At 40.9% G+C, this 27,555-nt stretch overlaps 1 protein-coding gene across 11 annotated transcripts in view; it reads right to left on the bottom strand.

The window, feature by feature from the left end:
* Positions 1-27,555, bottom strand: part of PSD3 (pleckstrin and Sec7 domain containing 3) — a 596,024-nt gene that overhangs the window by 198,844 nt on the left and 369,625 nt on the right. For all 11 annotated transcript variants that reach the window (XM_024986357.2, XM_024986358.2, XM_059882381.1 and 8 more), the window contains one exon: positions 24,705-24,794. In XM_024986357.2, coding sequence (XP_024842125.2) covers positions 24,705-24,794 — 90 coding nt within the window. The remainder of the gene's footprint in view (positions 1-24,704; positions 24,795-27,555) is intronic.

Here is a 27,555-nt window from a genome sequence, read left to right as displayed (position 1 = left end):
AGACATGACTGAGCAACTAAGCGTGCACACACGGTGAAAACGACTCTGAGAATGAGTGTTTTTCCCTTTAAGAAGGTCCTTAGATACCTAGATATCATAGATTACTGAGAACAGCTCAGTCTAAACGCTGGTTTTATCTGGTGATTTAATAAACAAATTCAGTTTTCAAAAATCATTTTGCAAGGCATATATGGAAAACCAGGAAAAATTCAAATGGAAGAAAATGTAGTGATAAATATCTTTAAGAAAGAAAATATTAAGCAATTGAAAAATTCATTTAAATTGAAAACTATGTTCAGTTATAAACAGTAACAAAGAGGCATATGATTCTCCAGCAGAAATAAAAGCTTTAGTGATAAACAAATCTGTGTAGAAGAAAGAAGACGAAGATATAAAAGGAAAAACTGGGTGTTCCTATGCCTAATTATTAGTTATAGGCTCACTGTTGAAATACCATGAGTATTTAAAGAAACAAAGGGTTGGGCTAACCTGGAAAACATCAAATGTAAATACAGTGCATTTGTTTGAACTCTATGGAACCATAAAGTTTGAACTCTATGGAACACATAAAAACATCTGCGCTTTATTATAGGGTTGGAAATGAAGACGAGGACTACATACTTTGAAATTTATTTTTTTAAAAATATTTATTTTTGGCTGTGTCAGGTCTTAGTTGCAGTGCATGGGCTTCTCTCCGGTTGTGGGGCGTGTGTTCTCGAGCACGTCCTGATCTCTGTAGCTGGGGCATGTGGGATCTTAGTTCCCTGACCAGGGATTGAACCCACGCCCCCTACGTTGGAAGGTGGATTCTTAACCACTGGATTACCAGGGAAGACCCTGAAATTTATTTTTTAAACTTGCATTTACGCTTACTCCTTGGAAGGAAAGTTATGACCAACCTAGATAGCATATTCAAAAGCAGAGACATTACTTTGCCAACAAAGGTTCGTCTAGTCAAGGCTATGGTTTTTCCAGTGGTCACGTACGGATGTGAGAGTTGGACTGTGAAGAAGGCTGAGGGCCGAAGAATTGATGCTTTCGAACTGTGGTGTTGGAGAAGACTCTCGAGAGTCCCTTGGACTGCAAGGAGATCCAACCATTCCATTCTGAAGGAGATCAGCCCTGGGATTTCTTTGGAAGGAATGATGCTAAAGCTGAAACTCCAGTACTTTGGCCACCTCAGGCGAAGAGTTGACTCATTGGAAAAGACTCTGATGCTGGGAGGGATTGGGGGCAGGAGGAGAAGGGGACGACAGAGGATGAGATGGCTGGATGGCATCACCGACTCGATGGACATGAGTTTGAGTGAACTCCGGGAGTTGGTGATGGACAGGGAGGCCTGGTGTGCTGCGATTCATGGGGTCACAAAGAGTCGGACACGACTGAGTGACTGAACTGAAATGAATGACCTACAAATAAGAGGTCATTTTACAAATACAGTATCTTGCACTATTAATAAACATGGCCACAGAACTCTTTAAGTTATTCCATTTTTATTAGTAAAAATGTAAACCAAGTACTTTTAACGAATATAAGACATGAGATGAAGTCAATGCTATCAGTTAATTTTAGAACATAGGTTCTTTCCAAAAGAATTTCAAGACACCACTCATGATGTAACATCAAATCTGGGATAATAGACAGCTTGGTAAATTTTTTCTTCATGCAAAAACTCAGAGAAACTAAAGGGCAAGGTGTAAGCTGAGTCAAAGAAGGAAGCGTCAGGGAGGCGGCCAGCTCACGGGGTCCTCAGGCCATGCCCAGCTACGGTCCAGGCCATTCTCTGGACCGACTCCTGATTCATCCGCACAGCAGGCCCCTGCTGGCCTGTCTTCTGCTCCCAGCTCTGATCTCTGACGGCTTCTGCTGTGTTAACTCGGCCTGGGTCCCCTACACGGCTGCTGCCAGGACCAGGTTCTGTCAACCCACTCATTGTCTCCTCAGAATCTGACTTCAGCTGTATTCCTTTCTTCCACTTCACTATTCCCCTCAATTCTGACAGCTTCCAGTGACCTTCTCCTGCTACGGAGAGAGAAATGCCTTACCGTTTCACCTGTAAAATTCTCAAGTAGAGTGCACCGCACCTTGAGTCCTATTTTTCAGGGTCTCTTTTAGCAATCAAATCACTGAACTCCTATTAAAGCAGGGAGAGTCCAACTGAGTGACCCTGAACAAGCCTCAATTCTTTTTTGAGCCAATCCTTAAGAGTTCTTCGGCTTTCTCATCTAAAAATGCAGGAATATCAGACTAGACCACCTTTTAACATTAGAAAGTGAAATCGCTCAGTCGTGTCCAACTCTTTGCAACCCCATGGACTGACCCAGGGCTCGAACTCGGGTCTCCCACACTGCAGGCAGAGTCTTTACTATCTGAGCCACAGGGAAGTTTCTTTTTAACATTACCTCTAGCTCTAATAAAAGGGCTCTGTATTCCCGGTGGCTCAGTGGTAAAGAATCTGCCTGCCAATGCAAAAGATGTGGGTTCAATCCCTCATCCAGGAAGATCTCCTGGAGAAGGAAATGGCAACCCACTCCAGTATTTTTGTCTGGGAAATCCCAAGGACAGAGGAGCCTGGCAGGCTACAGCCCATGGGACTGCAAAGAGTCGGGCATGACTGAGCAATTAAGCAATAACAACAATTACTGACTTCAGAGAAATGGCCCCACCAGACACCTAAGTCCCAGGAGTCACCCAGAAACCCTCTCACTCATGTACCCCCAGAACCAATGAACAAATTACTCTCCTCCACCCCTGCTGTTCTGCCTCCGACTCCTCCTGATTTTGCTCAGTCATCACTTCCACCTCCCCTGTGAAGCTGGGCATAACGCGCCCACACCTTTGGGCGCCCGTGGGGTCCAGCTCTCCTGCTTGCCACCACCCACCCCCAACAGTGTCTCCTGAGTGTGAACAAAAGCTGAGGTGTTTCCTCAGAGCAGAGGCCTGACTCCACCCTCTAGAAAGATGTTCTTCACAGTGAACAACGAATAAAGGAATGAAAGGAAGAGTAATAGCTTATAAAAAGGTTCAGACTCAAATACATGAAAGAATGTGTTGACTATTAAATCTTAGAAGACACTGGGCAAAAAGTAGATTAGAACAAGTTAGGAGAAGGCAATGGCAACCCACTCCAGTACTCTTGCCTGGAAAATCCCATGGACGGAGGAACCTGGTGGGCTGCAGTCCATGAGGTCGCTGGGAGTCGGACACGACTGTGCGACTTCGCTTTCACTTTTCACTTCCATGCACTGGAGAAGGAAATGGCAACCCACTCCAGTGTTCTTGCCTGGAGAATCCCAGGGACGGGGGAGCCTGGTGGGCTGCAGTCTCTGGGGTCGCATAGAGTCGGACACGACTGAGGTGACTTAGCAGTAGCAGCAGGAAAGGGGAAAGACTTATAGGTACTAGTGATAAGCCAGAGGATGTGCTAAACATTTTGACATATGCAATCTAACTTAATCCTATAACAACTGTTCAAAGGAGGTAATGTCAGCTCCATGTTGCAGTTGGAGATAGGAGCCTCAGATTATGCTTCATTAATTTGTCCAACAAGCGGCAGGGTCAGAGTCGACGGCTCCTTCCCCGGGGCTAGTTACTCTCAGTGATCCACCTTCAGAACAGTGCTCACTGCAGCTCGCCAATTTTATCTGATATTAAAATTCTAGAATTTGAGAAACTAAGATATCTGGAAAAACTCCACAAACCCTGGAACTGTGCTGCTCAACGTACCGACTCTACTCTTACATGTTGGCACTTGCTATATATAGTGGTACCTTTAAAATAAAATATCCTAAAATTCAATCTTATGCTAAAATTATCTAGCAGCATTAGTAGCACAATAAATGTTGGAATGCCCCCTCTCATCTACTTTAAGTTCTCCGGAGATTACAGGATAACAATATGCGCTTCAATGCATTGCACCTAACTTAATCATAAAAGGCAAATCTTGTGACATCCAGTTACTAACGATGAAACAGTGAAGATTGCAAACAGAAGAAAAAAGCAGGTGGAGTCCCAAAGGAAAATGTGAAATTTGAAATCTAAAAGATATCAAAAAATAGGTCAACCAGTATTATATAGTTAAACAAAAGTGTTATGGGAAAAAAGGATAAATAATCTGTAAAAACATTATCAAGAGTCAAGTGAGGAAAATGTGCTTTCAACATGATCACTTTTTTCCTTGGAAAGCTTTGGTGATTCAACTTTGAGCAGCCTATTAATAGGGAAGATATGAAAGAGAATTACAAATGCAAGAGAACAGAAGAGTTTTTCACCGCTTATCCTCATTCTTGAAATGGTCTTCCTATAGCCCGAGCAAGCACTTCGACATTGCATCCTATTCCACCCACAGTCCTTTTAGAAACCCCGCACTGCCCAAAATCGCACAGAAAGATGGGCCTGAAATCCACGGCAGGGACCTGTGTGTGCTGTGCTTAGCCACATCCGACTCTTTGTGACCCCATGGACTGTAGCCTGCGAGGCTCCTCTGTCCATGCGGATTCTCCAGGCAAGAATACTGGAGTGGGTTGCCATGCCCTCCTCCAGGGGATCTTCCCAACCCGGGGATTGAACCCAGGCCTTCCACATTGCAGGTGGATTCTTTGTTGTCTGAGCCACCACCTCAACACAGTTAAATCAGGATGATCAGGCTTAGAGCTCCAGCACTACAAAGACCCACAGGCACTGGTGCAAGCATGGGAAAACAAAACAAGACTTTATAATCATCAAGTAACTGAGGTCACAACCAAATTAAGAATATAGGCATAGCTTTGAAAATATGCAGTCATGTACATATACATTTCTACATATTCTATCTTATGTTATACCTAAATATAGATGGCTTTTGTTAAGATATTAGCGAATTCTGGCTCACATCTTAACTAAGGTGGGCCACCACTACCCAGGGGTCAAGAATCATTTGATCTCTCTATTGATGACTATAAGCCTGGAGAGCACATCAAGTTGGTGTCCTACTCCAGGGTTTAATTTTTCTAATGAAAATTATCAGACTTACTTGTTTCTGACTAATCTACAATTTAGGCCTTTTGGTTTATCTCTCATGAAGACAAAGAGCTTATTATACCCTTTCTCACAATAACCTTTCACAGCCTAAAATTGTAAGCTAGAATCATTAAGTTCATCATTCTCCAAATCAAGAATCATGTTCCAAGGGATTAAAGACGCTTCCAAGAGCAGAGTGCAGCCCTGTACTTTCCACTAAGTCATATAATCTTGGACACTCTTTTAGGATAACCATCCAATTCCGTTAGCCTTAGAGATACCATTTTATTTCTTAATAATTTCTATTGAATAGCAGGCTTCTTCCAAAAACTGCCGTATATACTTCTCTGTGTATTCTATGGAAAATAAATCTTTAAATATTTAACTCAGAAAGTGAAGTTCCCTAATTTGCTGCCCCCCAACACTACCATCATTAAACACATTATTATCTAATCTCTAAGATTCATACATACATACAAAGTTTAACAGAAATGGCATCATTTGTTATTTCATGCTATATTGGGGGTTTTCCCCATTTGCTCCTAGAAGATAATAAAGTATTAATATTTTATCAATACTATATGCTAAGTATTATCCCAAGTGCTTTACATGGGCTTTCACATTTAATCTTCATAGCCAGTCCATAAGTTGACACTATTATTATTCCCAACTCACAAATGAGGAAACTGATGAACAGAGAGAGGAGGAATAATTCTTTCCCAGGGTCCCAGAATTCACATGAAGTGTTGGAGATGGGATGAGAGTCCAGGCAGCCCAAGTGGGGTCACACTGTGCACCCCTTTCATCACTGTGAAAACTGTATCAAATACACATCATGCTATGCATTTCTTTTTTAATAACTCTTAATTATATGACTATAACATAACTAATCTCTGAGGGATGGACACCTGTGTTATTTTTAATTTCTTGCTCTTGTAAACAACACTGCAATTAGTGTTCTTGCATACGTATCTCTGTACATTTAAGTATCCAGCATCCTTTTTATTTTGAAATATTTTAGACTTACAAAAAAGTTATACAAATGGTACAGAGCTCCTGTATACCCTTCACCCAGCCTTCCCTTAATGTTAACATCTTATATAACTGTACTATAATTATCAAAACCAGGAAATTAACACTGGTACTGTGTTATTAACTAAACTACAGATCCTCTTTGAATTTCACTGGTTTTTCATTACTGCCCTTTTCTATTCCAAGATCATGTGCTCTATTTAGCAGTTGAGTTTTCCTGGTCTCCTCCAGTCTGTGATAGCTGGTCAGTCTTTTATGACCGTGACACTCCAAGGAGGGCTGGTCGGCTGTAGTGAGGACTACTCAGCAGGAGTTTGGGCAGCGTTTCCTACGTTCTCACCGAGTTCAGGCGTCTGGGGAAGGACAGCCAGACGCGATGCTGTGTCCCTCTCAGTATGTCACGTCACAGGCTTTGTGACACCCACGTCTCACCACTGGCAAGGCTAACCCTGATCCCTTGGTCAAGGTGCTGTGTGCTGGTGTCGACACTGCAGAGTTCCTATTTTGCCCTTTGTAGTTAATACCTGGGAGAGACAATTTGAGACTATGCAAATATCCTGTTTCTCCTCAAACTTTCACCCGCAAACTTGAGCATCCATCAATGATCCTCGTGTGCAACAATCACTGTGGTATTTGCCTAATGATGATATTCAGTTTCCCTCTTTGCTGTTATAGGCATTAACTGAAATTCTTCTGTAAGCAAAAGCTGCCTCTTCTGCACCATTTAAATACATTTGGTGGACATTCCTTTTGCTCTATGGGGCATAATCTGAGACTATCACTTCTTGCTCTGACTGCCCAGGGCTGGCCACTCAGAGCCCCTCCAGCTGGCTGGAGTGCCCTTTTGACAGGCCACCCACTCTCTGGCACCACAAGATGTTCTGTGACTCTTGTATTTTCTCTGCCCCAGACAGAGAGCCAAACACTTCTCCAAAGAGACCTGGTCCTTTTATTGGTAAATGGTATTTAAAAACCAAGGTTTAGCTGCAAGACTAGTCATGGTTACTGGGGTCACTGCTTCTAGAATCCCTTAGCAGGCAGAGCTAGGAAATCTCTAACTCACGCCTACATGCCAGCTGCCTCTCTGCATCCATCTATACATTAAAAACTATAGTAGTCAGGTACAGATGTGAGAGCTGGACCGTAATAAAGGCTGAGTGCTGAAGAACTGATGCTTTTGAATTGTGATGCTGGAGAACATTCTTGAAAGTCCCTTGGACTGCAAGGGAATCAAACTAGTCCATCCTGAAGGAAATCAACCCTGAATAGTCATTGGAAGGACTGATGCTGATGCTGAAGCTCCAATACTTTGGCCACCTGATACGAAGAGCCAACTCATTGGAAAAGACCCTGATGCTGGGAAAGATTGAAAGCAAAAGGAGAAGGGGGTGGACATGAATTTGAGCAAACTCCACGAGATAGTGGAGGACAGGGAAGCCTGGTGTGCTGCAGTCGATGGGGTTGCAAACAGTTGGACACAACTTGGTGACTAAAATATATAGATACCTGGCTCTTACCATATGCACTTTATTTGCTTATGTGTTAATCTTAGTATATGCAGAGAGTTATAGTCTCAACTGCCAGCTCTTAGCCTCCTCTGCTCACAGGAAATAATGTGAAGTTTTATTGACTTTTTAAGATTGGGAATTTCTCCTCAAATGCAAATATTGCCAAATAATTCTCCACTTTTTAATAATAACATAAAAACACCATAAATCTGAGTTTGGCCTTTTCATAAAAATATAGATGGGTACCTTTAGGAGTACTAACACCACTTAATAGAAGGATCGTTAAATTAAGCTTTTAATTCAGTACTACAAACAAGGGAAATATAAAAACCTCAACAATCTGAGTAGGGGAGTTTCCAAAGGTTTGGTCTGACATGTTTTTAACTGAGTTTTTCCTAAAGAAAAACATGAAACTGATGTGGTGGAGAAAATAAATAAATATATATATATATATATATATATATATATCAAAGTCAATAGTACTGTGGAAATATGAAGAGGAAGAAATCAGTGAAGCAGTGGCAATCTCTTAGAGCCATCAGAAAATATACTTAAGCATACTAAAGCGGAAAATGAATGGAAGATGATGAAATCAGAAGCAGTTCCGGGGAATCTTTGAGTATGAAAGTGTAAAGCTTTAACCAGAGCACCAGGGGTCAGGATCGTGGCGGATAGAGTGCGGTAAGGAAGCAGGGCTTCCTGCGCGGGCGCAGACAGCTCATCAGCCGCCGTTCGGTCACCTCTCCACTGCATAGACAGGACACACAAAGCGACTCCCAGAAAGGATGGGCCTCCCCTAGCGGACCTCTGATCATCACGACCAACACTTTGGGTGTGGGTCCAAGATGGGAAGAGAAGGAAAGAAGCAAATGCTGGCAAAGGACGGGAAGACAGGTCTGGTAAGACCCCGGAAGGCATTGTGGCCCCAGAAGTTTAAAGAGCAAACCGCGAATCACCAGAGAAAGGCATAATTTGTTAATCCCATGAAAAGACCGCTTGGCTTTTTGTCACCAGGGCTTCCCATTTGCATTCTATTTCTCGAATCCAGTTTTGGCAAAAAAAAAAAAACAGCTAGCTTGCTGGTTTCGGTATTTCAGCCCTGATGTACACATGCTTTCGAAGGGTGAATAAAAATGACCACAGGCAGTTATAACCTTTGTATTTTTAAAAGGCTGGCAGGAAGTATTGTTAAGACTTTCTGTAGAGATGCATGCCTTCCTTTCAAAATAAAAACACAATCCTTTCTAACAGCCTGTTTGCAGGGCAGAACAGAGACTCAAAGGTAGAGAACGGGCTTGTGGACCCAAAGCGGAAAGCGGACGGAGAGATGAACTGGGAGAGGAGCACCAACATATATACACTCCCAGGTGCAGAACAGGCAGCTGACGGAAAGCTGCTGTATCGCACAGGGAGCTCCGCCTGGCGCTCCATGATGACCTAGAGGCGTGGAATCGGGGTGGCGGGGGAGGCCCACGACAGAGGGATATATGTAGCTGATTCACTTCGTTGTACAGCAGAAGCCAACACAACATTGCAAAACAACTGTATTCCAATAGGTAAAAAAATAAAAAAGAAGATAAGTGGTATAGAGTAGTTAATCCTTATAAACGGGATTTTTCCTTTATGTGGGTAGTTATAACAATCAGTGGACAGGCCACAGTTTTAGACAGATGCCACAGGCCCGCCGCAACTCTCCACAGAAGCTGTAATGTTACTGATGCCGCTGCCCACCCAAGCAGAATACAAAGCCCACTGGCAGAGGTCCACTCTGGTGACGTACAAAGGAAGCCACATTCCCTGGTTGGCATCCGTTAGACTTGAAGTTTTAAAAAATTTAGAAATACTTAAATAACTTTTTAGACTTTCACATGTAATCCTACTTATGAGAGCCAGACAGAAGGTGATACAAAAATCATACTGCAAAATTGCCCCGGGCCTTTTAAAAATATTTGTATATATTAAGTGTGTAACCTTTTGACATTCCTCCTATTTCTCTACTTTGATCTAAAAATATCTCCTGTTAATCTGACAGTGGCCTGAATGACTCAGCATAAACAATAACACACAGCAGAGGTTCTGGGATAAAGGCTGCTCTAAGGGCATGACGGGTGGTGGTCATGCTTCCTGCCTCCACTCCAGCACTTAAACCATTACACCACCCCCTCCCTTTTATTCTGGTTCTCTCTTTTATTCTGGCTCTGCAGCATCCATTAGAACTGCCCTGAATGACAACTAAGTGCTCCCTCTTCGAAAGAGGCTTCCTGGATTTTCTCCTGTTGGAAGTCTTTTTTCTTTATTCTGAAAACCCACAGCATTTTCCATGTAACTCTCTACTATGAGCAGAATTCAAAAGACGCTGGCCCCAAGAGTCTCATTTCTTGGATACTGAGCTAAACGCTCACTTAGGTGCTACTGGGATGGAACTCTGCAGGTAGAATTAAGGCTGCTGATTAGCTGACCGTAATACCGGAAGGTTATTTTGGATTGCGTGGTGGGGGATGGGGGGTGGGGCTCATGCATCAGTATTTAAACAAGTTCTTCAAAGCAAAGAGGAAGGCAGAGCTGTCACTTTGGAGATGTGCCAAAAGAAGAGACTATGGGACCAAAGGGGCAGCAAGAGACACGAAGAGTGAGAGGCACGTGACCCGTCGTTGCTGGGTCTGAAGATGGACAACAAGGACTGTGAGTGGCCTCCAGAGGCCAGGAGTGACCGCCCTCTGGTCACAGCCAACAAGGAAACTGGGACCTCAGTCCTACAGCCACGAGGAACTGATTTCTGTCAACAACCTGAATAAACTTACAAGTAGATCCACCCTCAGAGTTTACGGAAAGCAACACGGGCCTGCCTGCACTTGATTTTGCGCCTGTGAAACCCAGAAGAATACAGGCCGGCCCAAACCTCCAACCTAAAATGGTGAAGACATTCAAGCTTTGTTGTTTACATTTGTAGAAATTTATTAACAACAGAAATAGAAAACTGAAATGCTTCCTTCTGTACTTTATCTATTTACCAGTTGAAATTTCAGTGGACATCAGATCAGAATCACCCAAGAAGCTTTTACAATGCACATAATCTATTCCCAGATAAAAAGCTGTGGTACATATACACAACAGAGTATTACTCAGCCATTAAAAAGAATACATTTGAATCAGTTCTTATGAGGTGGATGAAACTGGAGCCTATTATACAGAGTGAAGTAAGCCAGAAGAAAAATACCAATACAGTATACTAATGCATATATATGGAATTTAGAAAGATGGTAACAATAACCCTGTGTACGAGACAGCAAAAGAGACACTGATGTATAGATCAGTCTTGTGGACTCTGTGGAAGAGGGAGAGGGTGGGATGATTTGGGAAAATGGCATTGAAACATGTATAATATCATATATGAAACGAGTTGCCAGTCCAGGTTCAATGCACAATACTGGATGCTTGGGGCTGGTGCACTGGGATGACTCAGAGGGATGGTACGGGGAGGGAGGAGGGAAGAGGGTTCAGGATGGGGAACATGTGTATACCTGTGAAGGATTCATGTTGATATATGGCAAAACCAATACAATATTGTAAAGTTAAAAAATAAAAGAAAAAAAAATAAAAAAAATTTCTGAGAAAGATGAGGCCAGGAAAGGGAGAAACATCAAATTTTTAATTTATCACTCTCTGACATTTTCCCTAACATTTTTTAATACTAGCATCACTTCATGAAGTTCCTGCAAGCCCCTCTCCAGGTACTTCCCATCCTCACATCCCCAGAGGTAACCACAGTCGGATTTCAGTTCCCCCTGAAGGTTAGTTACTCCATAACAGAACTGTGCACTGCGTGCGCTGGTGTAAGGTTGGAGGTTAGTTACTCCATAACAGAACCGTGCACTGCGTGCGCTGGTGTAAGGTTGGAGGTTAGTTACTCCATGACAGAACCGTGCACTGCGTGTGCTGGTGTAAGGTTGCTTTCTCATGCATTGTGTATACAGGCACTCCACTCCTTTCTATTGAGAATCACACATGGTAACACTACACTACAGCTTATCCGTTCCCGGTTGATGGACACTTGGGTGGTTCACAGTTTTGGGCTATTATGAATAAAGCTGCTATGGATATTTTGGTGACGTGCTTTCATTTCCCTTGAACTGCTGGATCATTGGGTAAATGTATGCTTAGTTAAAGATCATTCTCTGAAGTGTCTATGCCATTTTAAGGGTTTCTACATGAGTGAGAATATGTCGGCCCACTTTTTCTCCCGTCTCAAGTGATCTGAATGTGTGGCAGGATTTGAGAACCACTCGACTAGATTAAGAATTCCTCCAGAGCTGGATGCACATCTTACTCATCCTAGCTTTCCTCAATATATTTAGCATAGTCTTTAGCAAAGCAGGAACTCATGAATCCTATCAGATTTCATCTTGATCCAGCTTCTGACTTTTGCCATATATGGCAAATTTATTAAGTAAGTCTTCCATCAATTCAGTTCAGTTCAGTCACTCAGTCATGTTTGACTCTTTGTGACCCCATGGACTGCAGCATGCCAGACTTCACTGTCCTTTACCAACTCCCAGAGCTTGTTCAAACTGATGTCTATCAAGTCAGTGATGCCATCCAACCATCTCATCCTCTGTCGTCCCCTTTTCCTCCTGCCTTCAATCTTTCCCAGCCTCAGGGTCTTTTCCAATGAGTCAGCTCTTCGCATCAGGTGGCCAAAGTATTGGAGTTTCAGCTTCAACATCAGTCCTTCCAATGAATTTTCAGGACGGATTTCCTTTAGGATGGACTGGTTGGATCTCCTTGCAGTCCCAGGGACTCTTAAGAGTCTTCTCCAATACCACAGTTCAAAAGCATCAATTCTTCAGCGTTCAGCTTTCTTTATAGTCCAACTCTTACATCCATGCATGACTACTGCAAAAACCATAGCTTTGACTAAAAGGACCTTTGTTGACAAAGTAATGTCTCTGCTTTTTAATGCGCTGTCTAGGTTGGTCATAGCTTTTCTTCCAAGGAGCAAGTGTCTTAATTTCATGGCTGCAGTCACCATCTGCAGTGATTTTGGAGCCCATGAAAATAAAATCTGTCACTGTTCCATCGTTCCCCCATCTATTTGCCAGGAAGTAATGGGACTGGTTGCCATGATCTTAGTTTTTTGAATGTTGAGTTTTAGGCCAACATTTTTTAGTCTCCCATAACTAAACACAAGTAGTGTGATTTTAAGTATTTCCTTATCTGAATAATCATGGGTCCAATACTTGTTTTCTCTACCAAATTTTGAGCTCCAAGAGGGTGTGGCCTGTGTCTGTCTTATTAAGGGCTACACACATGAATCCAGCACAGAGATGCACATTGGGGCCTCTATGAATGACCAAAGTGCACAGGGGAAAGAAAGAAACCCTTTCTCCTAAGTTGTTTTTATTTTAATTAAAACAAACTACAAGTTTCCACTCTGGGAGAGTCCTAGGTCTACAGCTCTCAATACTGGGGGGAAATAAAGATCCTTCTGAAAATCTGATTAAAACTATGGATCTCCCCCCTCAAAAAAAAAAAAAAAAAAAACCAAACCAAAACAGACAGATATATGTACACATCCACACACATTCAGAATTCTGTACATATCAAGTCGGTCACGTGGTGCTCACACGGTCAGAAGTCGTAGCACTTGGGTTTTATATGAAACTGCAATCAGTTCTTCCACCAATATTTGTTGAATATCCAGTTTGTCCTGGAACAACACTATGTATAATGGCAGGAGTCTCTGCCGAAGAATAGGGGCTGGGGGGGCGGGGGTGGTCACATCCTAGTGACCAGCAATAGCTAACCCAAAGTCAGACAACTCTTTTTAAAGATGACTTATTTGCCCAAGTCTACAACATATGCCCAACAAACTGGAACACAGATAACCCTTCAAGGTAATACTTCGGGTATAAGAGATTTACCTTTGAATTGCGTTTCTGTAAGTGAAAGAAAAAGAGGCAAAGAAGAGTAACAATCTACCCATGCTGCCTTCTCAAGGAATAAATGCTTCTAGCATTAGGGGATCTCGTGGGGAAATGACCTGCCCCGGAAGACGGGACTACCATCTGTGGTGGCTTCCTCAAAGGGCAGCGTGTCTGAGGCACAAAAATGACGCTGCTGTCTGTGGGAAGTGTGAAGAGAAGGGTAAATGTTAGAACAGCTAAAGCAAACAAAAACTTTAAAACAGCAACAATAAAAATCCAACGTTGACAGAGAATGGAGTTCAAGAATGTCTTCTGGTAGAGAAATGAATTATTCTATATTAATGGATTTTCTGATTGAAGTTAGTTTTTTCAAATGGCAAAATCTTTATAAAACAGTTGCTGGCAATCTTCCCAAATCCATTTCACACTCCTGGTCTCCTTAATCAAACTAAGTAAACATGATGTAATGTTTCAGATGACTCACTCAGCCCATGCATTACTCCGCCGTGCTACAGCGCACTCTGAGAAGTTGCTGACTACCCACGGGGGCCTGCCCCTCACCAAAGCAACTCCAGCTGCTCCAGGCAGAAGAGACCCAGGGCTTTTGGGGTTTCCTCTTTCTCTTCGCCTCATTATCAAGTCACTACCTGGTATGGTCCATTTACCTGACTGATAGCACTCCCTGCAAGGCATCCTTCTAGTTCCTGGCTAAACTTGGAAAACAACTGTTTCTTCAAAATAAGCTCAATTTAAAATTTAAATAGCAACCTGAATATTTCTGTTTTCTTAACTTTGTTTCAGGAAAGGTGAGCTAGCTTGGAGATGAGCAGTGGGAGGTGCCCAGGTCCAGACCCCTACTTTCAGGCAGCTTTCTATAAAAAGGCATCCACATGGCCATTGGCTTGGAAAAGCCAGGGAGGAAGATGAGGCCAACATTTCAAAGTAACAATTTTGGTTTTTATTAAAATAGACCACAAATGAGGGTCTGAGTAAAATTTGTGTGTTACACAGACTCCACAACACCCATTTATTCTGGCCATTCAGAGTTATTTTAAATTTTTTGCATTTTCAACTTTTGGGTCTTGAAGCATCAATACAACCACAAGTCAAACTTTTCCTTTGTGATTTTTTTTTTTTTTGTACAGCTACAAATGCCTTTAAATTAAAATCCGTGTCTCTGCGTTGAGGATGGACTATCCACTGTGATACTTTATTAGCCACTGACTTGCAGGCTTGTTAAAAGAAATCCATCATTGCCATTCCCGTCTGGCACATCATAAGCAAAGGGGGACAGTTTAAATCCACAATGTGACCCCTGACATTCACGTCAATACCGCAGGCCATACCCAAGTGACAGGAGCATCAACCCTGGTGGACTGTATCATGAACTTTAAAAACCCTCCAAACATATGAACATTCTAACCTCTGTGGATGCATCTGAATATGAAATTCTGTAGCACTTCTTCATGATCAAATTAAAATGAACTCTATGTGGGAATCATTAATATTCCATTACAGGACCCATAATGATTACTACCTCCCCTCTCTCCTACTCAAACCCTTCTCTTTTTTTTTTGGTTAAAAATCTGTTTGTACTCTTTAAGCAGCATCTGTTCTGTCAGAATGTTCTAACAGACTTCTTTCTGATAGATTTTTTCCTAAAGCATGAACATGACATGTAGACCTTCAGCTATTTCCAAGTATTCCCTTTCTCATCGTCACCGTCTTCATTCAAGGTTGGAACCAGACCAGAAGCAGCAGCTCTGTCTGCCCAGGCCAGCACCTGACCGGAAGCAACAGCCTGCATCCGGATCTCCACAGGGAAAGCGGAGCAGAAACACCACGAACCTTGTATCACAACTCAGCTTGGTGCATTTTACTGAACAAAGCTGCATCCCATATTTTAAGCCAAAACGTTTCAAGCTTCTCTCTTTAAAAGCTCGCGAAGGCAGCTTTTCTCTGGAAAGGCTCGCCTGCTTCTACCAGGATAAGCACTCGAGCGGTTTCCTCCATAGAGACTGTTGCTAGCAGGTCTCCAGGACCTTCTCTTGAAGAGAGCTCACCTACTCCAGGCAACAGTTGATGCTCTTTTTTTAGCTACACTTAAATACCACCCCTCAGTTCCTATTTTCAACTGCAGACTCCAAATATAACTCAGATCAAGTATTTTTGAGAATTCACTTCAGGCTTTTCATTTATAAAAAATGCCGACTTTTTTCAGACTGTGGCCCGTTTCTTCCTCTCACATAATTCTCTAGGAGTAATCCTTTGAGGACACTGACAAAACAGAGGTTAATTTTCTTGGACACTTCTTTATCTAAACCAATAAATACATCAGAAAAGTTAAAACTTGAGAGATGCAATTTGAATTTACAAAGAAAAAAATGATATTAAGAACACTCCTAATACTTAGACTGAAAGGATCCATAAAGATCATGTATAGTTTTTATCCAGCTTACTCTTTGCCACAAAATATTTTGTGCAAAAGAAATCGCTCATGAGTTAGTTTGAGCCCAATAGAAAAAACAGAGGAAGCAGTTCTGGTCCTGGTAGACAGTCGGGACATGGCAAGGGGGCACCAGATACTGTCGGCTTTAGGAGCCTGAACTGAAAACCTAAAAATTATGGGAATGGCCCACATACCTCATTTTACAAACCAAGAAACCATAACTGAGGCACCGTCACTTGTCATTAGCAGCGAGAGGGCAGGCGTGGAACCCAGGACCCCAACACTGGGATGCACTCTCCAGTCCTCATGGTCACTCTGGGAGGAAGGCGTCACCACCCACGTTCCAACCCGCGTTACACACGTGGCCTGCACAGCGGCGCAGAGCGACCCCAAGATCAAGCCTTAGCCTGGAAGAAGCAGTCAGGGTGCTCCACTTTTTAGCACTCTTCCATTTCAAGCAGTTTAGAACCCAGGTGATATAGGAAGGGACAGTGGGGCAATTTGGAAAATAATTTAGCAACAGAAAAGCTAGTATCTCAAAACAATGTGAAATCGTTCTGTTATTAACTGTCACCAGCCACGCCCAAGCCGTCGTCCCTTCTCAAATACACAATTGCAATCATTTCTTCACCGTCTCATTTCCATTATAACTTCCTTCCAAAAAATTCTCCACAGACCCCAGAGTAATAATAATAACCCTTTTAAATGGACTCATGTGACTCTCTAGCTTTCCAACTCTTTAAAATAATTCCCATTGCCTTTTTCTTAAAACCACAGTTTTTACCACTGCTATGCAATTGCAGCTGGGCTTAACAATCATGATATTCACTGCTGGGAAGAGTAATCAAAGAGTAGTAAAGTCTGAAAGAGTATGAAAACTTCATTAAACTCATTATTACATGATGCTTAAATCTCTGGCTGAATGCAGAGAAATGGAACTTCCTTTTCACTGGAAGTTTTAGTGAAATAATTGTAGATTCACACGCAGTGGCTAAGACAGTAAAGGATCCTCTTACAATGCGGGCGTCCCGGGTTTGATCCCTGTGCTGGGAAGATACCCTGAAGAAGGAAATGGGAACCCACTGCAGTATTCTTGCCTGGGAGAATCTCACTGGCAGAGGAGCATGGTGGGCTACAGTCCATGAGGTTGCAAAGAGTTGGGCATGACTGAGCGACTAACACTTGACACATGCAGTTATATTAACAGGAGATTTTTAAAATACATTTTACCAAGGTCCCTCCAATGGTAACATTTGCAAAGCTACAGCATATCATAGTACTTTACAACCACAACACTGACGTTGAAAACCCTCACCAGATTTCTCCACTTACATTTGTCCTCATTTGATAATACTGGAAGCAGAGATGAAGGAAGAGAGAGCAAAATGGGGGAGAAATGTTTTCTAAGGTCAGCCTTTTCGTAGAAAGAAAAGAGGAGCAACTGTCAGCGTTAAATTTTTAATCTCCTCCCTGGTTGAAAGCGTCAAATTAGATAGGTCAATGGCACCCTGAAAGCTGAGTTAGCTTTGCTCTCTTTTTAAGAAAAAGCTTACAACTCTTGTTGTCACTTTGTGCAAAAGGGCACTTTTCAGAGTTCAAGTTTTTAACAAATTGCTTGAATCTTTAATGGCTGGGTTGTTGTGTTTTGTTTTTGGTTTTTTGTTGTTGTTGTTGTTTTTTGCTTACCCCTATATACAACTGTGATTGATTAAAAACCTAATGGTTATAGGTTACCATTAACCATAGGTTAATGGTTGCCTGCACAGCATAATTCTTATATTTCCTAATTATTGTTTCTTTCTTTTGAGAAGATATATTAATCTTTATTTAAAATGTATTTTTTTGTTGTCAATCTTTTGGATCTGTTTATTTATATGTTACCCTCCTAGCTAATTTCTCCATCATTTTCACAGGTTACTGCTGCCTAAGAATACCAAATATAAAAATTATGTTCGAAATAAAACATACAATGTTTTCAGCTGACTACATACGTTAGGTAATAGATACAGGTAATATGCATTTTCAGAAACTTCTTTAAATTCCAAAATCTGGTTCACATCTAAATTCTGATTTGGGGGAAAGCAAGGGAAAACACACACATCTGAATAAGAACATTCACTGGGATTCGACTTAATAGAATATGTAACAATTTTTTTAATTTCTAAAAAAATTTTTGTACAACTTTTGAGGTCACTTTCCATTTACAGCTATTACCAAATATTGGCTGTATCCCCTGTGCTGTATAAAACTTCCTGAGTCTTTCTTAAACCCAACTGTTTGTGCCTCCCACTTCCCCCACCTACACTGCGGCCCCCCTCCCCCAACTAGTAACCATTTGTTTGTTGCCTGAATCTGTGAATCTCCTTCTTTTGTGCTTTTTCAGGCCTTTGTTTTTTTTTATTTTTAGATTCTACATGTAAGTGATATCATACAGTGTTTAGATTTGTCTCTCTGATTTTATTCACTTATAGTCCATTCCTGTTGCTGCAAATGGCAAAATTTCATTCTTTCTATGGCAGAGTAGTATTCCATGATATTCTTTATCCAGTCATCTGCTGATGGACACTTAAGTTGCTTCCCTATCTTGGCCATTGTAAATAATGCTTCTGTGAACAATGATGTGCATATATCTTTTCAAATCACTGTTTTTTGGATTGTATACTCAGGAGCGAATGTACTAGGTTATATGGTTCTAGTTTTTATTTTTTGAGAAACCTCCAGACTGTTTTCCACAGTGGCTGCACCAATTTACATTCCCACCAGCAGTGTACAGATTTCCTTTTTCTCCACATAATTGCCAAAAATTGCTATTTGTGTCATTTTTGATGACAGCCATCCTGACAGGTGTGAGGTGATGGCTCACTGTGGCTTTGCTCTGCATTTCCCTGATGATTTATGATACTGAGCATCTCTTCATGAGTCTATTGGCCATCTGCATATCCTCTTTAGAAATATAGCTATTTAGGTCTTCCATCCATTTTCTAATCAGGTTGTTAGTTTTTTTGATATTGAGTTGTATTAGCTGTCTATAAAGCTTGGATATCAACCCCTATTGGTCATAATTTAGTAGACTATCTTCTCATTTTCTCAATGGTTTTGCTATGCAAAAGTTTTTAAGTTTAAAGGTTTCATTTGTTTATTTTTACTTTTATTTCCTTTACTTTAGGAGATAGATCCAAAAAAAAAATATTGCTACGATTTATGTCAAAGAGTGTTCCGTCCAGGTTTTCCTCTAGGAGTTTTACAGTATCCAGTCTTACATTTAAGCCTTTAATCCATTTTATTTTTGTGTATGGCGTTAGAGAATGTTCTGATTTCATTCTTTTACATATAGCTGTCCAGTTTTCTGGACAAGGATTTTTCAGTTATTTGCAAATCAATCAAAGTGATATACCACATTAACAAACTAATGAATAAAAACCATATGATCATCCCAACAGGTGCAGAAAAAGATTCTGATAAAATTTAATGTCCATTTCTGATAAAAACTCTTCAGAAAATGGGCATAGTGAAAATATATCTCAACATAATAAAGGTCATACCATATATGACAAATTCACAGCTAACATCATACACACGAGTGAAAAGCTGAAAGCATTTCCTCTAAGATCAGGAAAAAGACAAAAGATGCACACTATCACCACTTTTATTCAACATAGTTTTGGAAGTCCCAGCCATAGCAGTTAGACAAGAAAAAAATAAATAAAAGGAATCCAAATAGGAAAAGAGCAGGCAAAACTGTCACTCTTTGCAGATGACATGAAGTGACACTTTAGTTTTGTTGCGGAAGCCTCACTATACATATAAAAGACACCATCGCCACCTAAAGACACCACAAGAAAACTACCAGAGCTCACCGATGAGTTCAGTACAGCTGCAGGATACAAAACTAATACATAGAAATCTGCTGCATTTCTACACACTAACAACAAAAGATCAGAAAGAGAAATTAAGGAAACAATCCCTTGGAGAAGAAAATGGCAACCTACTCCAGTCTTCTGTGTGGAAGAGATTCATTCCCAGGATAACAGTCTAGAATCTACAAAAGCTGACCGATAAACCCATGAGCCTTCTGACCCAGAGCTCTCCATCTGGAGAACACATAGAGTAGGGAGACACCCAGCAATATTTCTTCTTTCCCAGGGTTTGTAGTCACTTCAAACAATTCACATCTCCATTAATATCCCAGGATTTTCTTGGGATCTTTAAAGAAGATCAGAACTAATTTGCTTCTTCAACGTTTCTTCTGATCTCAGGACCAGTTTAAGACCAAATTCTCCTTAGTCCCTGCACTCTTGCAGCATCAAAGACCCAAACCAAAGATAAGATATAAAAATGCAGCAAGATGGATGAGGCACTGTTGCTTAACAAGGTTAAAAGGGCAGAAAATATAGGGTTAACCAAGGTTCATTGTCAGATGCCTGTACAATGTCAAGACAGGCATCACTGCACAAATGCCTTCTGTGAAGGACTTCAATGGCCTTTCTTTGGAACCAGCAAGTCTTTAGATAGCAAAGAAGCCACAAATGATGAGGATTAAAATCTTACCACAATAGGAGAAAATGCTCAAGGTCAAAGTCACAGATGGTCCCTTCTAAAAACAAAATGATGGGTGTGTTTAGGCTGAAAAGGATGGGGGACAGAAGTCCTGTCTATTGACACTAATCCCACTCTGCCCAGGAAGTGTTAAGATACCTTGAGTCCAAATGCTCGCAGGAAGGGGTGGAGTCCTTGTCCAGTCCACTTTGACATAGGTAAATAATAAAACAATACTAAAAAGTTATAATGACTTTCCTGGTGGCTCAGAGGGTGAAACTGTCTACCTACAATGTGGGATACCCGGGTTCAATCCCTGGGTCGGGAAGACCCTCTGGAGAAGGAAATGGCAACCCACTCCGGTACTCTTGCCTGGAAAATCCCATGGACGGAGGAGCCTGGTGGGTGACAGTCCATGGGGTTGCAAAGAGTTGGACACGACTGAGCGACTTCACTTTAAAAAGTTATAATAGCTAACACATACTAGAACTGTGAAGTCTTTGGATATATTAACTTATTAAAACAACTAGATGAGGTAGGTGTTAATAAAGCCTCCCATTTCATAGATGAGGCAATCAGGAGACAAAGTTTAAGTGAATTTGCTCATAACCCCTCAGCTAATCAGACAGGGGAGCTGAGATTGGAACCATCAGCAGAGTTCCCCAGACAATAGTCATAATCCTCATGTATCATGTCTCTCAGGAACTTCATCCTCCAACCCAGAGCTGGCCCGCATCTCACATTCTCATCTCCTTCTGTTTGAGTCCTAAGAGCTTTATTACTTATTAGAATCTTAGGGATGTCCTATTAAGTCATCAGAACTAAAAGCAGATCTTCCCTCTTCCCCTTTCTTCCACCTCACCCCCAGTGACGCCTGAAGGCACTGGGATTGGCACACCCAGTGGAGCCATGGACACATCAGATGGTCTGGCAGAGTTTGGTCTTGATTTGGTGAGGAAATAGGCAGGAGGGAGAGAGAGATAGAAAGAAAAAAGGAAAGACAGAAGGAAAGGGAGAGAGAGAGAGAAAAGAAGGAGAGAGAGAGAAGGAAGGAAGAAAGAGCATTAATGTTTATGGAGAAGAAAGGGGATAGGAGTTGAAGTGGAATATCAACCTAAATCAAAATCAGTCTCCTACTAAAACTGTACCAATATTTTAAATGGAGGCTTATCTCAAATAGCACGTCCTCCCAACCAGATTTCAAGTTTAAAGAACCTAAATAATATTCTATCACCAGTTGTCTTTTGGTACCCAACTTCTTCCATTTTATACCATAGATATCTGTTACTTATCATCATTTAAGCAACTTATTGGGGAAAACTCTTATTTGCACAAAGGACTCATACACTCATGTGTCTGTTTAGGTCATTTGAGTAAATAGCAGGGAAATAGCAGTAAATTGTAAAGTGTGAAAAAGGGCTCAATATACCATTATCTATCCTTTTCATGTAATCTAAGGCAAATTTACAGCTAAATATTGACTCAAGTCTCTGAATTATAGGTTTGAAACAAGTCCCTCATGGTGCATACCTTTAAGTATGTTAAGGTCTATTTTTTATTATCATTCCTACTAACAACAAGCAGAATTCATCTTATATTTTTATTTTAATATGGAATAACTGTCTATTTAAGGGAGAAAGGACCCTCCATCTTTTTCAGTAGTCTGTGGTCTCTGAGACCAGGGGCCCATTTGGTTCTGATATGTTCTCCAAGTCCACACCTGAACACAGAGTGGGTCTTCAATAAATATTCCTGACTATGCAACTACCCTGAACAACAGATATGGATCAGAATGTTACTTCTGGTCCAAAAAGAAAATCCAAATGCTACTTTAAGATTTCCAAAGAAATCTTAAAAGTAATAAGGTCAATATGTAGCAATAACCATTTATCAGTTCCGTCCATATAACTTTAAACGGCTCACCTCATAAATTAAACTGAATGGAGTATATGCCTGTAATTTTTAAGTTGGGAAAGGGGTGGCAGAAGAGAGAAAGGAGTTATCTAGAACCTGTAAGATGATACCAAATGTGTATGTGTTTATCTGGACATATGTATCTATCTGTGTGGCATGTATGTAATACTGCCCCCCAAAGGCCTATTCATATCCCACCCAATAATTTATCTCAGGAGAGAGAGAGAGAGAGAGTGTTTTGGTGGGCAGGGAGGAGAGAAAGAAAGATAAGAGACTAAGAGAAAACAAAAGAGAAAGTCAAAGGCAGAATTAAAAAGAAACTGAGAGGAAGAGAAAGGGAGGCAGAGGGAGAGAGGAAAGAAGGAAAAGCCATTAAGAGGGCTGGTCAGAGAGAAGAGTAAAATGAAACAAACAGTTTGAAGAAAATCTTTTCTTGCTGGAATCTGCAGTGCAATCCACATTCCTACTGAAACAGAAAGCCCTCCTCTTGGGTTGGTGAGTGGCTGAGGTTTATTACAAAAGGAAATCAATATTTTACTTGACAATTTCCATGTAAATGCCACTGTCATTTTCGGCATCATTTCATTGTCAACTTCCCACAGTAAATAAAAACCAGCATAACACTTATTTTTCCCCCTGAGATTTTTAAGCATGATCTCAATTGTACGACTGCAACAAATCATCCAGCAAATTCTTGGCAGAGTAAATCAAAGCACACATGCTTACCCAAGATGAATGGTGGCCACTGGACTGTACATTCACTGCATTTGGTTTGGAAAGCTCCCTCAAACATGCTCCGAAGCTGCCCACTAATCAACCCACAGTCATGCATGTTACCACAGCCTACCACAAAAGTCTAAAAGCTTACTATAAAAATTCTACCTGTCAGTTTTCATTTCTGGCGTAACTTGATAAAGGCCTCACAAAGCCTCTCCTAGAAAGACAGTTACATTCCACGCTAACACCACTAGAACGAGAAAAGGCCTGTTTCCATGTGTCTACCGTCTGCCTTCCATGGACGTACAGAGTACATCGAGTCCCAATCCACCATCTTTTACTTCCCATTCCCATTTGGAACTGTAGCTTCAGAAATGGCAGCATTTGTTCCATAGAGAAAGGACTTAAAAAACACCTTCCTTATATAGTAAGCTGAAGATACATTTCCTCTTGCTTTTTTCATAATATAATTTTTTAATGAGCTGCAATTAAAGCCAGTCAAACTCAGAATCTCGTAATACCATTTTTACACCTTTTTTCATTTTTCAGAGTATATATGTCTCTCTAAATCTGGCAGAACTCAATTCTATATATTATGTAGTTTAAAAGTCATAGAAAACATAAGGACTTATCTTTCTACTCATACATTTCCATATTATACCATGATTCAAAATGTGCTGCCCTTCTTAGCAAATTCAGTCAAAGGAACTGATGTCAAAAGAAATATACATGTGTACAAAGTTTTTAAAAAGAAAATCAGAATCAAACAGAAATCTGTAAAAATCACATTCTCAACACACACATCTTATCCTGAACTTCAAAAATAGCCACATCCATTATCAATCTCTATATTTTGTATTTGAGTCAAATGCATATCTCATGTATACTGCTGCAGGATGTTATGAATTCCAAAGTTGATTAGAGGGAAAACACACTAACTGTTGTCAATAATAAAGCTCAGTGCAAGTAACTCAGGCATTCCACAATTACTCAGATTTTAATTTAATGTCTTTCCAAAGACGGCCTGAGTGGATTTCTGAGGACTGAACAGTCAGAACTGCTTCCTTTATTGTCTGACAAATGCTCTTTTGTTTCCCTAGTGAATATACCATGGTGATCTTTCTCAAGTTCTGACAGTCACATAAATTAAAAAATGCCCACTAGTTGTAGCATGAATTATTCAAAATCTACTGATTATCTCAGTATTATAAATTATAATGTGGACTTCTAGGAATTATTAATTGAAGGGTAGTTTTCAGTCTGACGTGTCAAGGACAATGTCCAACAGAAACCTCACCAGAAAAACTAAAAAAAAAACAACAACAAAAGACTTTAGTGGTCTTAGCCTATTTTACATTAAAAAGTAAGTAGAAAATATAAACATATTTTAAATACCAGTATTTCAAGGTAGGGCATTAAGAGATACAAACTACTAAGTATAAAAAAATAAGTTATAAGAATATATTGTACAGCAAAGAGAATATAGTCAATAGTTTATAATAACTTCAAATGAAGTATAATCTCTAAAAATTTTGAATTATTATGTTATATACCTGAAACTAACATAATATTTTAAATCAACTCTACTTCAGTAAGTAAATACATAAATACCATTTCAATGCTTACTTTCAGTAGATCCTTGGAGAAATCACCACCTTCATCTACCCCTTGGAGGTTTGCGATGAACTCTTGGCAGGTCATCTTCTTTCCAATATTCTGGAACAGAGGCAAATAACACATCACGATGACACAGGTGGAATTAAGATTATTTCTTGAAAATGTGATCAAACAAAATAAGATTGATTTGGTTTTTCAAAACCAGACACAAACACCCCAATATATGTGTGTGTATATATATACCTACAAGTTTATATGCATATGAAAAAAACAGATGGCTTATTATGCTTTGAAAACTGTCATTAAATATGAATAGCAAAATTATGTCAAGGTTTTATTTTAGCCTAAGAAAAAATCTGAAAAACCTTTGCTACCTTTATGAAAAGAATATATAATGTAGTTTTTACAGGAAAAGCATGAATAAAATGATATTTCTTAGCTGAACTCTGATGGCTATTTATTTGCTTCTTTATTTGTATTTCCTACCTATTGCCAAGAATGATGAAGGACCTGAGATTTCAGGCTGCTACTTCAAGCTAAGAACTTAGCCTATCACAGGCCGCCGAATGCAGTCAGAACAGGACCGCAGGAATTTATCACAACGGAAGTGGCCGGGACCCCAGCGCTTTCTTGCTCCACTTCCCTGAGTCCCAGTACTCAGAGCACCTTGAGTGGGGCCAGCTGACTCCTGCACACACAGGAGAAGTGCTGAGGTTTGGGAACCTGAATCCTCGCAATGGGACAGTTAAGCATATCTACCCCTTGGCTGTAAAGAGAGAAACCAGCTTGTATCTTTCAAGGCCATACACAAATCTAACCACTGCTCTGGGAATCACTAAGTCACTTTTCCAATGCTGCTCACCACAGAAATAATATTGTAAAGACAGACCAGAACAAAGGCAACCAAACTTCAGTTTACAAAATGTAAGAAAAGCAAGAGATCCTTGGAGAACTGTTTCCAAACTCGTTCTCAACTTAAGGATAATAAGTTTAACCAAAGATGATCTCATTAATAAACAAAAATTAGAAAATGTGAGGGCTTCCCTTATAGCTCAGATGGCAAAGAATCCACCTGCAATGCAGGAGATCTGGGTTCAATCTCTGCGTGAGGAAGATTCCCCTGGAGGAGGGCATGGCAACCCACTCCAATGTCCTTGCCTGAAGAATCGCCATGGACAGAGGAGCCTGGCAGGCTGCAGTACATGGGGTCACAAAGAGTTGGACATGACTGAGCGACTAAACACACAGAAAATGTGAACTGTAAAAAGAGAAGAGATGCAAATATGCTGAGAAAACTAATAAAATTGCTATGACACAGAATTGCCTCCAGTGCCAGCTCCAACTGGCTAATAAAAGTTGCCAGTTGTGAAGGATTCTGAGGTTGAGTCTGGACTCCCACAGAAACCCATGCCATGAGCAGGGACGCAGAACAAAGTGCAGAGACTGGGGCTCTGGCAAATGTGGTCCAAGTGAACATGAAGTGCGCCCACACGGCGCGGCCCTGCACACGACACACGGGCAGATGCAGCGCGTGCTCTGCAGCTGTATTCTATTCAGAGAAGACCAAGAGCAGGGTGGGACAGCAGTCTGCAAGTTGGTGCAGAATGTTCTGGAGACAGACTTTAAAAGGAATGCAAAACCAGAGACAGTTTCAAGGGAGTATTTATACAGAACTTAAAAAATACACGTCTGCCTGAGAAGAGTCACCTGTGTGTCTTCAAAGTCATCGCTTCTCACTTCCTTTTCCACAACTGCCTTTCTGCCTTAAAACATGAAACAATCTGTCCAGTGCTTGCTAATTAATTATAACTTTTGTTTGAAACCCTACCTCTTCCATCAGGAAAGACAGCATAGATAGTCACACTTAGAGGAAAGACTGCATAAATGTTTTAACAATGAGAACTGGCTTTGCCAATTAATGTGTCTGGTAGATATTTCCTATAACTTAAATACATTGCAGCTGTAGTCCCAAGTTTTGGTGGAAATTTATTTAAAGCACAGAAAGGAACCTTAATGGAAAATACTGTTTCCTAACGTTATATTGAAAAAGACAATAGCTCAATTTTCCCTTATCAAGTGTATCGGATCAAACAGGGTGCCACCTAAGCTAAAAACTAGCAAGTACGATCAATAGTCATTTTGATATGACTTGGCAAGGCTTTTCTGGGATATGATTCAAGGATTTGAGAAAATGAATGAATAATGACTACGTAAAAAATTCTTTTCCAAGTTAGGTGGTTTCAATTCTTTGCTTTTAACAAAATTAAAGGAGGACATAATTTAATCATCACTTAAGAACAAAAATGTTTTTTTAATATGTGATTTGATAACATTGGGGCACTCTTTCTGCCCCCTTCTGATGTCTGTGTCAGAAGCTTTCTCTATCCCTTTTATACTTTAATAGAACTTTATTACACAAAAGCTCTGAGCAATCAAGCCTCGTCACTGGCCCCGGATTGAATTCTTCTCCTCTGGAGGCCAAGAATCCTGGAGTCTTTTATGGCTCAGCAGCAGCCTTTCATCTTGGGGGTTCATCCGGGATCCTTCAGGACAAGGCAAGGATGCTTGGAGCTCTAGGTCCTTGTTCTCCTAGCAAACATGTTTTCTGCTGTACTTTACTAACTCTACAGTGTGCTTGTGTGAATGAATGAAACGTCCTGCGTGAAGCAAATAAGGAGCCCTGCTCTGCGGTTCCGCAGTGACCTCATACGGCTCACAGCAGAAACCTGTCGGGGGTTTATACCGACCTGTCAGTGGACTTCCCTGGTGGTTCAGATGGTAAAGCGTCTGCCTACCATGCGGGAGACCCGGGTTCTAATCCCTGGGTCAGGAAGATCTCCTGTAGAAGGAAAGGGCAACC

Source organism: Bos taurus, chromosome 27 (genome assembly GCF_002263795.3).
Source record: "Bos taurus isolate L1 Dominette 01449 registration number 42190680 breed Hereford chromosome 27, ARS-UCD2.0, whole genome shotgun sequence".
Taxonomy (NCBI): Eukaryota; Metazoa; Chordata; class Mammalia; order Artiodactyla; family Bovidae; genus Bos; species Bos taurus.
Note: the sequence above shows the minus strand (reverse complement) of the source record. Positions and strands in the feature narration are given on the sequence as shown.